Raw genomic sequence first — 14,612 nt, 5'->3', positions numbered from 1 at the left:
TTGTGCACTTTAATGATATGATTGGTTAGATATTAAAAAAAAATTTAATCCAACTAATCATATCAGTGGAGTACGCAGAGAATATGCAAAAGTGACTGTATATAGTATTACTTTTTAAAGTCGTGGTGGAAGCTTGTTTCTGCCTAATAAAGACTTTAGTTCACTTCTTAGGTTGAGAGACATTGAGTTGATATCTCTGATTTGGACTGAAATTTTGTCATATGGAACTGCCACTCAATTGGCCGACTTCAAACTACTCGTGACATTGAAGAACCAAAAATTCAATCTAGTGAATCTTTTTTTTTTTTCCAAGTACTAATCAAAAGTTGAATATATTGCAATGCCAAATATATATGGAAACGTCGGGTTGTATAAAAAAAAAAAAATCCATATCATTTTATCAGACAAGCAGAACATAAGCAAACATGTTGCTTAAACCACGATTAAAATCTGTACTTCATCATTGGAAATGGACGATGGATCAAATAAAATAAATCACAGGTTCAAGTAATGATAAAATTCCACAAAAGCTCTCACTTTCTAGCTCCCAATATGGTCAACATAAAACTCCAGCAGTTAAAACCGAGCTTGCATCCTAGAGCGTACATCTCTTACTTGAGATGAAACTCGAGGGAGTGCCCTTCCCAAAGAATCAAAACCATCCAACTGAAAAAACCATTCGCTTGGAGAGCTCTGCACCCACAACCTTCATGTATCTGTGCAACTGAGATTCCAAGGAGCCCAAGTAACCCCCTCCTGTTGCACCACAAGCTTCTTGTCGATCCTTCAGGAAAAAAAAAAAAAAAAATACAATATCCAAGTGAGTAAATGCATGAAGAACTTGAAAAAAGTGTTCAGCTGGATGGTAATCCCTTGCATAATTGCATTGGACTCAGGTTTATATAACTATAGCTCTATATAACCATATCATGCCAGTGTACGAGCGGCCTTCTGTTGGTGGTAGGATGTGATCTGAACCTACAGAGGAACACTAGAAACCAGCAACATTGCTAACAATCAGATAACCATATTCAGTTAGATGCAGAACCAGGACTCCCTCTTTGGGTGGCTGGCCTATTATTTTAATAATTAATGTTTTCTACATAATCTTGCTATAATGTAATTCATAAAAAACCTATAATGTAATTCATGAGTTTTTTACAGCCCCAGCCGTGGGGGAATTGAGATGGACGTGTGCCATCTGCCCTTAGAATAATAAGATGGTCCGGAGTCATCAGTGCACCTGGAAACGCTTACACATACCTTGTATCTCTGGCGAGATCCGTTAAACTCAATTAAAATATCACTGATGTCACCATCTTCTCCTTCGATAGAAACCACATCGCTGCTTTCTAAGCATGGTTCATCATCAGAGCTTCCATATTCAGGGTCAATCATTTCTACCCCAAGATCATTCGAGTCTTGGTGAACGTCAAATTGTTGCGTTTCTATGAAATCTTCAGAAACAGGAGGCGGGGAGGACTCTCCATTCTTTAAAGTTGCAAAATCTGATAAGACTACATATGGCTTCCTGTCAAGCAAAGGCCTCACAATGTGAAAGGGAATCCACCTGGAGACAAGATTTCAGCTTGTCAGCTCAATCTGAAACTTTGAACGCAACAGAGGCAAAGCAGAAAGTGAGCAGGACCCACGTGGTGCAGGAAGGCATCCGACATCTGGATGTCTGAAAGGAAAACTTTAATCCTCATTTTTTTTATATGTTTTAAACCAGTGTAACCATGTTATCTGTTCTCTAGGTAAACAGGCATTATAATAAGTTTCCAGGGATTATGGAGATAATGGAGAATGAACTCTGGTTTTCCTCAGAATGCTAGCAATTTGGAAAACCAAATTTTAAGATTTATATATGGGGGTGAACAGCATTCCGGTATACCTTAGTAAGATAAAAAAGAACAGGGGATTCAAAAAGTTGATAGATACAGAACTTACTGGTAACGAAGAGGACAGAGAAGCTCAGACGGGTGATATGCTGCTTTATATCTCATCTTGCTGCAGGAATGAATATAATACCCAAGATAGTAATACTGAAGAGTAGGACAATGGACTTGATTCTCTCTCACCCAACCTATTTCTTGCAGGGCTGTGTACTTCCCTAGTGATAGGGAGGCAAAGTCTGGGTCCCAGAATAAGTATTTACTTGACAAACATCTGGGAAGGATATCTATTACACCAACTGCAACTAGCCTACCATCAATCACATACTGCTGATGAAAAGAACCAAAGCCACAACGAGGGACAGTACCGTCACCAGTTGGTGGGACAAATACTAAGGGAGTGTGTACCAAAAAATTGCGGTATGAGCTTTCAGTAACATGATCTGGTGTATCCTTATGCACTTTAATCTGATATTTTTTGTATAAAGAAAATTCTTCAGGATCAAAGCAGGACCTTTTCAAATAGATCTCAAGCCTCCGCCCTTTCCCCAGAGGTTGTTCAGAGTTCTTCAAGCATTGCTTTTTAGATGCATGACCTGCTGCAGATTTTGAAGCAGTAGTTTGAACACTTTCATTAGATGACAGTTGGCTTCCAGGCGAATAAAAGTTTATATGTCCATTGCAAGCTCTGATTAACAGATTTGAAGTTTTTATTGGTTGACTTAAAGAACTTGCCAGTTTTTCTGCAATAACTTTTGGAGACAACTCATTTTCTTCTGCAGAATGTCTTGATTGTCTTAACTCGTGGTTATCACATGATTGTGCCCGCCTTATAGCAGCTGCTATTTGGAATGAAATATTGCTGGAGTAAAGCAGATCTTCAGATCCTTCAACTAGTATCTTCCTTTTGGCTGGTAAAACTTTTTTGACAGATGATTTTGGTAATTGGATGTTGTATATAAATTCCCCACTTTCCTTGCATAGGCGTACCGCATTGTCAATTTGATCGGACAAATAATGCAATACTTGTTCTGCTTCATTATTCGTTTCATTGTTACTGGGCAAGGATTCCTTTGTGAACGAGCTAGAAACTTCATTACCAGAAAGGCTGGATATATCATCCTTAGAAGAATTTGGACCCTCTATTGGCTCAACTGGTTTTGTAATATCCAATGCACCATCTAAGAACCTAGACACATAACGCTGTCAGTACCCTTTATGGAACAAAATTCAGACCAAAAGTAATCGGTGCTTAGAAACAAAAACTAACTAGCAACATCGAGTGAAGTAGTCAGCTGATATTGATGGTACACGTCATCAGCTAGGCCACAACCTATAAAAATCCATAAGAAGACCCAGATAGAAAAGAAACCCCATCTAATATGGGAAAGTGAGAAGATATTCAACAAATTTTTTTTTTTTTTTTGGGGGGGGGGGGGGGGGGGGGGGGGGGTTGAAGAACCATCAGATATCCGAAAAAATAATAGGGGAAGAAACACAGGCAAGATGAGATCATTTTAACTTCCAATGTTTGATTGTCTAATGGGACTTTTTGGTCTAGCACATGCAACTGGAGGATCAAGCCTTAAAAGACTTAAAACCCATCAAACCCATCTCCTACCTCTCTTATTTGCTCCCAGCCCCCGATACTAAGCCTTCTCTATACCCATTTTCACGGCCTCTTGGCTCCTTCACGCAAGCCTCATTTCATGGTGCCTCTTTCATTTTCCTCTCTTCATTTTCCATCATCAAGTTAAGTATACTCGAAGCCACTGTTTTTTTTGTTTCTTTTTCAGTTTTATGTTTCGGCATATAGATAGATGAAGTATGTGTGGAGGATTTTTGATTTTAAGAAGCATTGGGCTGTTTTGTTGAGCTGAGTTGCCTGTAAATGAGTTTTTTTTTTTTTTTTTTTTTTTTTTTTTTTATATATATATATATATCTACTCTATACATGTATTGAGGACAAAATACACCCCTTTCAACTCTTTACATTCATGATACTCGGCAACCAGGGTAGCTCAAATTTTCTAAGGAAGTTATATGAAAGTAAGGACAAGATATTCAATTAAAGCAAAACATAAAAAGGGGTCCTAAATAGTAAAATATAAGCTAATAAGGGAAATTGAGTTGCAACTGACTTAAAATTCAAAAGCTTAGCTAACCGTTGCATTCGTCTAGACACTCGTAGTTGTTCCTTAGAAGGAATAAAATCAGCTGCCCTTAAACGAATAGTATAAGAAGGGCAGCATGTCCTTTCCATCTCAGGTTTGTAGAGGAAGGAGCCAGATCTCCTCCAACCTCGGTCAAGAAGATCTGCCAAAAGTCAACAAATAGTTAGAACCAGCAAAAGTGCTGAAATCCTAAAATATAAATTAATAGACATTTTTTTTATGGTTGTAAAGCACTGAAAACTACCAAACCAGAAAACAAGAGAGAAGTGAAATTCTTTAATATGCATTGCAATATCACAATATGCATATGTACACTCTTGAGAGGCACTTGTGGCAACATCATTACTCACGCTAAATGTCCAACTTAATTAGGGCACGGATAGCACAATAAGTAATCATAAAAAAGATCTAACCTTTTTTTTCATAGGAAAAATAAGATTTTATTTGATCAAGTAAATAGGCAAAGCCCAAGTACAGAGGAAGTATAAATGGAGAAACCCTAAATCTAACCTTTCCTTGAATAGGTTGTCACTCCTACTTAGTGTCTTTCTTGTATATGTCCTGTTTACACAGGCTATGCGTATTGACTTCATCAATAAAATCCTTGATTACTTACTAAAAAACAAAAGTCTAACCTTTAACATACCAAAACAAACTAAATTTTTGCTCTAGGCCCTAATTATTCTCATAGTCTATTTCAAAGATATGCAAAGGCCCTCAGTTGCATCACTAGGCCCTCCGGGGATTGAGGCAAAGACTTGGCAGTGGACAGCAACAACGCGCCACCACAACTTTTCTGTTGGTAACAATGATGACTTGTGACCTTTTTCTGACATAAAATTCAATTGACTAAGATGGTATTAAATGCATTCTGAAACTCTATCCATTCAAGTGCAAATAACAAGTGTTTGGTTTTTCAAAATGGAGCAAGAAGCCATATTCACCAACCTTGGTAATCATCAACAGTAATGCTATGTGCCCATAAACCTGCAAAACAGTAGAAAAGTAAAAAAGAAAGTGAAACTATAAATGCTTTGCCTTATTTACATTTTTCTAAGACAAAGAATGAAGATAGAAACACACAAGCTTGTTTACATGTGCATGCACTCACCCGCTTGTATGTTTGTGTGTGTGGGTGCAACAGCTAGTTTATTTCGTTTTCAAAATCCTATTGGGGAAACTCAAGCCATGAAATAATAATAAAAAGTTTGTACGCATCTATATGCATAAGTCACTGCCTACGCTGGATTCCCGACAATATTGGTATTACCCCTGTGATACTCCATATGATAAGGATAAAAGTAGATGGTAAGGATAAAAGTAGATGGTATATGAGATTCTATATTGCTTTGGAATGAGAATTTCTCACTCTTTATAATATTCTAATGGGGCTCCAATTGAATCGGGCCTTTTGGAGTATAGGCCATATGGTTTGAGCCTTACAACCCATCCAGTCTCTTCCAGTGGTCCGTCAAAGAATGCTAACAAGCAATGTTAAAGGAGTTAAGAACGTTGACAAAGCTCCACAATTTATTGTGGATTCGCAAATTCTCACAGCTGCCCTCACAGCTCAACCCTCAAGAGTTTAGCAAAATTAACACATGAACCTGACCTCGGAAGTATCCAAGTATTTACGCATGGAAATGAACTAATAATTCCTCCAAAATCCATCAGAACGCACTCTTTCTCAATACTTATCCAGGAATTAAAATACAAAAGAAAAATCAACCCCGGGCAAACGCAAACAACTCAATAAAAAATTGTAGATTTTAAGCAAATGTTTTGTTCAATCACAACCAATTCACAAGCTAACAACTAAGTAAACATATATGTCTGTTCTTCAAGAAGAACATCAATTGAGAAAGAATGACGGACCGTGAGAGATGCTGGAGCGATTGGGGGATCTGCAATAGCCGCAAGAGCCCTTGCGCCTACCGCAGTCTATCACAACGCTTTCCCCTCTGCTATTGCTATTCGTATCGCCGCTACCACTGCTGCTACTGCTTCCGTCTCTCCGCATCTTCCCCGCCGCTAAACACCCCCAGACCCTTCGTTTCTCTGAAAATTACTCTCAGCTGTAAAAAAAAAATAATAATAATCTAAGAATCGATCTCTGCGCTGAAGATTGAAATTCTCATCGATTGTTTTGTGTACCTGTGAACGGTAAATGCTCCCCGATCAAGCCAGAGTACAAACGTAGAATGAATCGCAAGCTGCCTTAAAAAAATTAAAAGAAGAAAAATGGAATAACCATAGCCGTCTGATATATCAGATGCTGATCACAACATCTTCTCTCTCTCTCTCTCTAGCTTGCTGCTCGTGTTTGCCTTGCGGGCGGATGAATGAAAGTTGCACAGTAACAGGAGACACCATTATTTTTTTTTATTGAATTTTGATGCATATAAATAAAATCGCGTATTAATATGTATATTAATATTATTTTTTTATATTTAAAATTTAAATTAATATTATTTTTAATATAATTTATTTTTTGACTAATCATAATAAATTAGTATACATATTAGTATACAAATATACTTGCAACTAGATTTTTTTTTTATTTTTGTTTTATAAAATTTGGAAAAAAATGTTGTATCTTCGTAATTTTTTTCTTGTATATTGTTATTTTATTGACTTTTGATAGAATATTAGTAATGGTCTCAATAAATTTTAGTTAAAATTTGATTAAAAAATTTATTTTTATAAATTTTAACTAGTTAATTTTTACAATATCAAATAATAGGCTTAACAAATATTTCACTATTTTATTAAAATATTGATTTTAAACTTTTTATTATTTTAATTTTAATTATAATTAAAATGTGATTATATTAAATATTATAGTTACATTACAATTTATTGTTGTATTCACACCGTAATCAAACTCTCAAAAATCAAAATCACAATCCAAAAGTGGGGGAAAAAAAAAGTACACATGGAACCAAGAGAATCGCAAAGAAGAAGAACAAGTAGGCGAGGTGTCATAAATCCTATAATCTTACAACAACAAAAAAATAAAATAAATAAATAAAGGGAATTCAAAGTGGCTCATGGTGGCGACAATGGCGTTCCACAGTTGCAATGGTGGAAATCGATGGCATTTGGTGTGTAAGTTTTGTTCAAGTGAAAGAGAGGAAAGGTAGACAGCATTTGAGTTTGTCTTTCATTATTTCTTCTTGTACGAGAGACAAGCAGGCAACGAGAAGATAATATTTTAATTAAAAATAATATTTAGTCAGTCTCTTTGACTCGACATATTTGACCAGTCATATAGTTTTTTGTTAAAATTACTGTTTATTTTTTAAGTTAATTATTGTATTTTATTTTATATTTTAATTATTTTTCGACTAAAATTTAACTTTGTTGAACCTACTACTAATGCTCGTAGGGTTTGGAGATGATAACTTGATTTTCTAAAATTCATCATAATTTTCTTGGTACTTATCTCGAAATAATTAATTATTTTCTGAAAATTATCATGTCCGACTATAGCATTAAAATTAAGTTAAAGCATAAGTTTTAGAAATAGAAAGTAAAATCTCATAAAACCAAAATTATTTAAAAAACTAAAAACTCAAGCATTTTTAAAACTAAATATTTGTTAGAGTTTAATGATTTGTGCAGATGTAAAATTGGATAGAGATCTTTTAGAGTTATTGACCGAATTATAAAATTGGACAAAGTGAAATACGACACATGAATTGAGCCATAGCATTTAAGTAGGTATTTAGGTCATGTGTAGGTAACTAAAAACCACGAGACGTTTTATGGTTTCATCTCATTTAAATCCCAAGCATATAAACATAAAATTCATCTCACTCGAATTCTTAAAAATATAAAATAACATACAAAATGATTTCCTAAATTATATTTTATCATTTTCATTTTATTTCATTTCAAAATAAAATGTACAAGCAAGGAATTTCACCACCATGTTGGCTAGATATTGGCCTCGAATGTGGATGATATCATATATGGGTTGTTCATCGTGACCACGATTTAGGCCGCCCATGGTGGTGGTGGCAGCCAACTTGCCTCCAAGATTTGTCTTTTATAGATTTGTTTTTATTTTTAGTCATTATACTAAAAGTAAAATATTTTGTTATTATTCATCAAACACCTCAAAAACCTCATCTTACAAATATTTTATAACATATTTTTGTTATTTATGATCTCACCCTTACATCTAAATATAGTCTTAAAGTTGTTGAGAAATTCATTCTTCGAGCAAATATAAATGATGTGGAATTCAGGTCCATCTCTACGGCAAAATCACTCGCTCAATCATAAAGAGTAGTAACTTTCTCCCCCATTCATTCTGTCCTCTTTCATCTCCTTGGAGGATTTTAGACATAGAAGCTTTAGCTCTTACAAACTGTGGTCGAAATGGGAAATATTTTTCAATAATCTCTTCCAATGCAACCACCCCAAAAAAACGTAATCACAACTTCATTTCTAATTATAGATATCTATTTTTTCAAGAAAAATATTTTAGGTCAAAAAATAAATTCATAAATTGAAATGTTTTGATGTGGTATGTTAGATTGTAAAATTATTTTTATTTTAAAATAAATATAATAAATCACAAAAATAAGTCAATGTGTAGATATTAAAAATCTATTTTGCAGTTACAATATATATTTTTTCTAAATAAAATAATTATTTTACTTGGAGATCACATTCATGCTTATATGAACATTAAACTGAGTTGAGATAAGATGAGTTCTTTATAAATAATATTGAGTTAATATGGTTAAATAAATTTTATGAGATCCACTTAAGATAAGTTTAGATTTATTTAAATATTAATATGTATTTATAGAAAGTTGAAAAAAATTATAGATTTCATGTATAAAGAAATATTAAATTAAAAAATATCTTAAATTTCATGTGTAAAAAAATTTTAAATTAAGATAAATTTAATAATTTAAAAATTAAATATTTAGATAATACGTTGAACTTAAAATTAGACTGTTCAACTTTCAAACCGGGCCGACGGTGGCATTGACTGTTCAGAATGGTTCTAATAATTGGGCATTTCTTTTTCTGAACCAGCATGTGATAGTTCAATTATTTTGTATAGAAAAAGGCTTGGTCTACCGTCAAGATTACGATTGCCCACCGTCTCATCCTAAAACACATGTTACTGAACAGTTCAATATGAATTTGTGGTTTTATTGTCGCGTTAAATTAAAAACTCTGCCATTTACAAATTTATGTAATATCTATTATGAAATCAAATTAGTTATAAAATGTTATCAAATATAATTACTTTTTATCACAACCATCTAAGGTATGTAACAACTTGTAATGTTAGAAGTTTATGTCTTTAAAAATATCTGTTAAAATGAAAAATAAATTACAATAAAAAAATTTAAAAATAGAAATAAATATAGTATGTGGGGGAAGATGAATAGTAATTTTTTTATAAAAAAATTAATAGTTTTATGTAGTAAATATAAACAATGGCTCGGTCAACAGAAATGAGGGGTGGAACTGCAAAAATTACGGTTCAAAAAATGAATTCGAAGAAATAACTTGGGAAGAAACAGGGCGTTATCGTGAGCATATATTACCTTTAAGCTTAAGTGATAAAAAACCCCGCGATGCGAGATGTAACATAGGTCCGTCCGTCTCCCTCTAGTTTCTCCGTTTCGGACTCCAGTCCCCATATATTTACCATTAAATGCAACTCACCCTGTCACCCACCCCTCCTTCCATCTCTATTGTGGGATCCTGATCCCGATTTCTCTCTCTCTCTCTCTCTCTCTCTCTCTCTCTCTCTCTCTATGTCGTCGGCTTCGTTCAGCTCCATTGGCGATTCCTTCGATCTCTTTCGCCTATAGGCTTCATCTTTGCTACGATGCCGGCATTCTCGAGCTGTAGCTATTCTCTCTCTCAAGCTTTCAACATTTGCTGCAAGCCCCTGGCATTGGATGAGGTCGAAGTTCTGATTCGAAGTATGACTTGCGAAATGTGGTAGATTACGCTTCTGTCTCAGATCCAGATTGTTGTTGATTGTGAATCGGAGAAAGAAGGATGATGAGCAAAACGGTGCGTCTGGTGTTTTAGAAATTGTTGCGGTGGTTAGAGACTTGATAAGCTAAACTACGTTTTCTGTCAGGGCTTTGGGGCTTTCTTTACTTTGGTCTGATTTTGTTTGGTTTCTATTATTGGGGTTGTGAGCTAGGTCTTGGAGATGAATCGGAGTTTTAGGGCTCAGGATTCTCAAATGCAAGCTACGATGAGGCAGAGACAGCAGCAGTTGGCTCTGAGGGCTTCAATGATGAAGGACAAGGAAGAAGAACTCGCCTTGTTCCTTGAGATGAAGAAGTGCGAGAAAGAACGGAACGATCTTCTTCTAGACAACTCGGAAGAGTTCGATGCGCCATTAGGTACGTATTTCTTCAATCGATGTTGGGGAACTTTGTGCTTCTGAGGGCTTAAATAATGCACCATGTAGAATTAGTGTTGCAACTTCGATGTTATTCATAGAATGTAGAATTACAGAATAGATATATCTTGCTAATCTACAGGGTTTCTATTCTTCTCCTATACTCCTGATAACGGCGTTCTATTTTTGCTTGATTTGTACGAAATCTTGCTGAGTTTAGATAGAGCGATTGGTCTTGATGATTAACATTGTGTTTGTTCGAATTGCAGGATCAAAACCCGGAACTTCTCCCATATTTAATATTTCTACATCGACTACTGCACCAGCCCGCAAGACCGGTGCTGATGATTTCCTCAATTCTGAAAATGATAAAAATGACTATGACTGGTAATGCGGGCATTTCCTTTTAGATTTATATTGTAACTTCTACTTTAAAAAAAAAAAAAAAAGTGCTACGGCTACAAAAGGATTTCACAAAAATAAATACACAAATTGATATGGTTTTAATATGATACATTAGATCTACAGTAGCTTGACAATCTAAGGTACCACATTAAGCCACTCTAATTTGTGAGTTTATTTTGTAGGATATATTTGTGGCTAAAGCATTTTTTTTAAACGGTAATATGTTTAGATATTTAACTAATTTGAATAGGGTTTGTTGATTTCTCATGTTATTATTATCATCATTAGCTCAGATGTAATTCAGAGTGAAATCAATTTATTATAAGTCTTGCTTTTGCAAATGAATTTACCATAAGTATTGCTTATGCCAATGAAACTGTCTCTGGTCCTTCAACGAGTGAATTATCAGATTCAGGTTATATTTTTCACGGATGTGTAACAAGGTTTGAGTTAGTGTTAAATAAGTCGGTCCTAATAGAATTTTATTCTATTTACAGGCTTCTAACCCCTCCTGGTACACCTCTTTTTCCTTCGTTGGAGGTGGAATCACAAAAGACCATGAAGAGTCAGCTTAATACCCCAAAGGCTCGCCCCACTGTGCTGAAATCTAGGGTAAGCAGCATTTACAATTTTATAGGTTATTGCTAAACTTCCATCCTCAGTAATTGATGGTTGGTTGAGGTTCAGAATTTCGCTTATGCATTCTTCAGACCACTCTAATTTTTGGAACCAATTAATATATTACAGGTCTGGTAGGGTGCTATTGCGATTGCTTGCGTTTAAATTGTCGCCTTTCTTAACATGACTATAATAAATAACACATGTTTTAGAAGTACGAAGCAACTTTTTGCTCGTGTATGTCCCGAATACTTGGGCTTTTGCCTATTCTCTTTATCAATAAAATCTTGTTTACCAATAGAAAAAAAAGAAGTATGAAGCAACTTCAAGACTTTTGTTTCCATTGAAGTTCAAGATCGTGATAACCACCACCCCCCCTCCCCAACCAAAAAAAAAAAAATTCTCAAATATATATTAGTCTTTTGAAATTCCATGGTCACGAGGCAATTTTAATGGCGGTCTGCTATTTAGTTTTTTGGGGGTACCATTACGCTTGCATTCATGACCCAAGTCATTCATATGTTTGTGTTATAGTTAGCAAGCCTACAGCCAGAGCCTACTACAAGGAGCAACTTAGTATCTAAACAAGCAGCTTCCTCCCTTGGATTGAACACTTCAAGTGCGGGGACTCGCAGGCCTTCATCATCAGGGGGCCCAGGATCAAGACCTGCCACACCAACTGGGCGCCCCACATTGACCATGGGATCTAAACCTTCAAGACCCTCAACACCTACATCAAGGGCGACCTTGCCTTCAACTAAGCCCATAGTTCCTGCAACTAAGCCCATAGTTCCTGCAGTTAAGCCTATAGTACCAACAAGATCCTCTACACCATCTAGGTCTACAGCAAGGCCTTCAACTCCAACTGCCAGACCCACTTTACCTTCATCCAATTCCACATCTAGGGCCGCAACACCTACTAGGCGACCATCCACATCATCGAGTGCCCCTAGTATTTCTGCTTCACTAACTAAGTCATCTTCTTCAGTTTCAAAGCCAGCTCCAATGACATCAAGAAATCCTGTGCCATCACGTGGCACTTCCCCAACGGTGAAGTCCAGACCATGGAAACCCTCAGAGATGCCTGGTTTCTCACTTGATGCTCCACCAAATTTAAGGACATCAGTTCCTGAAAGGCCACTATCAGCCCCAAGGGGTAGGCCTGGACAACCAAGTTCTCGATCTTCCTCCATTGAGCCTGGTTCTAATGGAAGACCAAGAAGGCAATCATGCTCTCCTTCAAGAGGACGAGGGCCCAACGGCACGCTTCATGCCAGTGGTAGTTCTGTTCCATCTGTAGGTTATGGGTATTCTAAAGTCAATGACAATGTGAGCCCAGTCTTGATTGGAACAAAAATGGTTGAAAGGGTAATAAACACACGGAAACTGGCACCACCAAAGCTAGATGACAAACAATCTCCTCACAGTAATCTCTCAGGGAAATCATCCTCATCCCCAGACGGTTCTGGCTTTGGAAGGACACTCTCAAAGAAATCCCTAGACATGGCTATAAAGCATATGGTATGTATAAGTTCTGCAGATTATGATAACTCTGGCATGACTTGCTCATCCCTGTTTCATGTCAAGGCATGGCATATTTACTTTACTTTGAAGACTCAGCATTTGTTTCCTTCTCATTGTCAAACTCAATTTTCTGATTCAAGTTTCCCTCAAGCAGGATATAAGGCGGAGCATTCCAGGGAACTTACGGCCACTGATGACAAATATTCCAGCGTCGTCCATGTACAGTGTAAGGTCCGGGCCTGCAGGAAGTAGAGCTATTAGTGTTTCAGACTCTCCTCTTGCCACGAGCAGCAATGGTAGTTCTGAAGTTAGTGTGAACAATAATGGCCTATGTTATGATGGGATTGAACTAGAAGATGATAATGGCAGTGACAGAGCTGATCGGTCAGCTGCTAATATGCTTGGCAGGTGATTCTTCTGAGGCCTACTATCCTGATATATTAATTATTGAATTGTAGTTTTCCTATATTTTCATTTTGAATCTGAATCACCCCAACAGCTAAAGAGAATCCACTTCCCATAATGAAGTGACCGAAGTCTTGCTTCTGTGATGAATTTAAATGAGGATTTGAGATCATGTAATTCATGGTTGTTCAATTAGCGAAACTAGTTATGTACTGAACAGCCCTGCCCATTTTTCTACACGTGAACACTTGCTTTAAAAGCTTTGACCCTTGTAATCGAAAACTAGAATCAGATTACTTCCTCTCTGCCTTGACTCCCTGATTCAAGATCACGAATCAGCTGGCGAACAATTTACTTCTATTCTTTTCTATTCTTATGCTTTTGTCAGAGTCAAACTGCCGTGTTTCCAATCATTATGTATTTCAAAGTGTTTTGTGTATTTCATCAATCCTTTCTTTGTGTGTGCAAGCTTTTTAATTCTTCTTAATAATAGTAATAATAAAAACAAAGGAAAATGTGGCATGCATCCCTATTATTATTATTTTTTTTAAAAGGAGCATTTCAGCTTATAAACGTGATTTTGTTTTTGATCTGTCTAAATCGAAAGTTAAAAACTTGGATTTCAAATGTTCACTTTTTGAAAAATCCATGAGTTCCAAATCACCCGTGGGTTTGCATATCTTCCCACCAAATAATACAACAATTTAATAATGAAAAAACACCTCCTACTTCGCAAGGAATTCTAAGGCGTCAATTGCCTTTTCAGATTAAATAAGCTATAGAATATATCAATCCGGTATGGTACACGGAAGTTCTGATTAACTGCCAAAAGATTTACAGAAGCAATGCTCAAGCCTGCTGTGCAACAGAATATTTCTATCGTCTAAATTTAAAAGTTGATCGCATAAATAACCCCACCTAAAAGTTTTTGAGCCTGCCCTCTGAAAGGAACGGAAAGGAATGGGTCTGCCATATCAAACACGAATACGATTTCCCAGTCACAGATTCAGTTGATGGACCACATGTAGGCGTATCAGTAGCAAATTTCAAAAGCCATTAAACTGCTATCACCAAACCTTGCTGACTCCTGTGCCACCATTCTAATGTAACAAACACGTCTCAGATTGCGATAGTTGCATTTCACCAGGGTCACCAAGCTTAAGTACAAAGCAAGTTGCTATCAGTACTAGGAATTTG

General features: G+C 36.1%; 2 protein-coding genes across 4 annotated transcripts; one reads left to right on the top strand and one right to left on the bottom strand.

The window, feature by feature from the left end:
* Positions 1-416: 416 nt before the first annotated feature.
* On the bottom strand, positions 417-6,403 carry LOC122301485 (arginyl-tRNA--protein transferase 2-like). 3 transcript variants are annotated; one of them, XM_043112864.1, is made up of 7 exons: positions 6,224-6,403; positions 5,945-6,144; positions 5,018-5,056; positions 4,037-4,211; positions 1,951-3,084; positions 1,264-1,570; positions 417-784 (listed from the first exon to the last, which is right to left on the bottom strand). In XM_043112864.1, exons 2-7 carry the CDS (start codon positions 6,087-6,089, stop codon positions 653-655), a joined length of 1,932 nt encoding a protein of 643 aa, XP_042968798.1. In that variant the 5' UTR covers positions 6,090-6,144; positions 6,224-6,403; the 3' UTR covers positions 417-652. The 3 variants fall into 3 exon arrangements, with proteins under 3 accessions (XP_042968798.1, XP_042968799.1, XP_042968800.1); XM_043112865.1 differs by having other exon boundaries at positions 5,945-6,127; XM_043112866.1 differs by having other exon boundaries at positions 4,061-4,211; positions 5,945-6,401.
* Positions 6,404-9,670: 3,267 nt separating this feature from the next.
* Positions 9,671-13,863, top strand: LOC122301482 (uncharacterized protein PB18E9.04c-like). The gene is made up of 6 exons (XM_043112862.1): positions 9,671-10,123; positions 10,260-10,464; positions 10,733-10,850; positions 11,366-11,480; positions 12,021-13,007; positions 13,165-13,863. The coding sequence occupies exons 1-6, from the start codon at positions 10,109-10,111 to the stop codon at positions 13,420-13,422; spliced, it is 1,698 nt and encodes a 565-aa protein (XP_042968796.1). The 5' UTR covers positions 9,671-10,108; the 3' UTR covers positions 13,423-13,863.
* Positions 13,864-14,612: the final 749 nt, after the last annotated feature.

The sequence above is a fragment of the Carya illinoinensis genome, chromosome 2, assembly GCF_018687715.1.
Source record: "Carya illinoinensis cultivar Pawnee chromosome 2, C.illinoinensisPawnee_v1, whole genome shotgun sequence".
Classification (NCBI taxonomy): Eukaryota; Viridiplantae; Streptophyta; class Magnoliopsida; order Fagales; family Juglandaceae; genus Carya; species Carya illinoinensis.
The sequence above is the reverse complement of the archived record's forward strand: the minus strand, read 5'-3'. Positions and strand labels throughout refer to the sequence as shown.

Excerpts from the sequence above, each read along its gene's own strand:
- LOC122301485 (XM_043112864.1), bottom strand. The coding sequence starts at position 6,089 with ATGCGGAGAGACGGAAGCAGTAGCAGCAGTGGTAGCGGCGATACGAAT. Across the intron at positions 4,212-5,017 it reads TACTGTTGATGATTACCAAG|ATCTTCTTGACCGAGGTTGG; the intron begins GTTGGTGAATAT and ends GACTTTTGGCAG. Across the intron at positions 785-1,263 it reads GATCTCGCCAGAGATACAAG|GATCGACAAGAAGCTTGTGG; the intron begins GTATGTGTAAGC and ends TTTTTCCTGAAG.
- LOC122301482 (XM_043112862.1), top strand. Across the intron at positions 11,481-12,020 it reads CCACTGTGCTGAAATCTAGG|TTAGCAAGCCTACAGCCAGA; the intron begins GTAAGCAGCATT and ends TTTGTGTTATAG. Across the intron at positions 13,008-13,164 it reads ACATGGCTATAAAGCATATG|GATATAAGGCGGAGCATTCC; the intron begins GTATGTATAAGT and ends TCCCTCAAGCAG.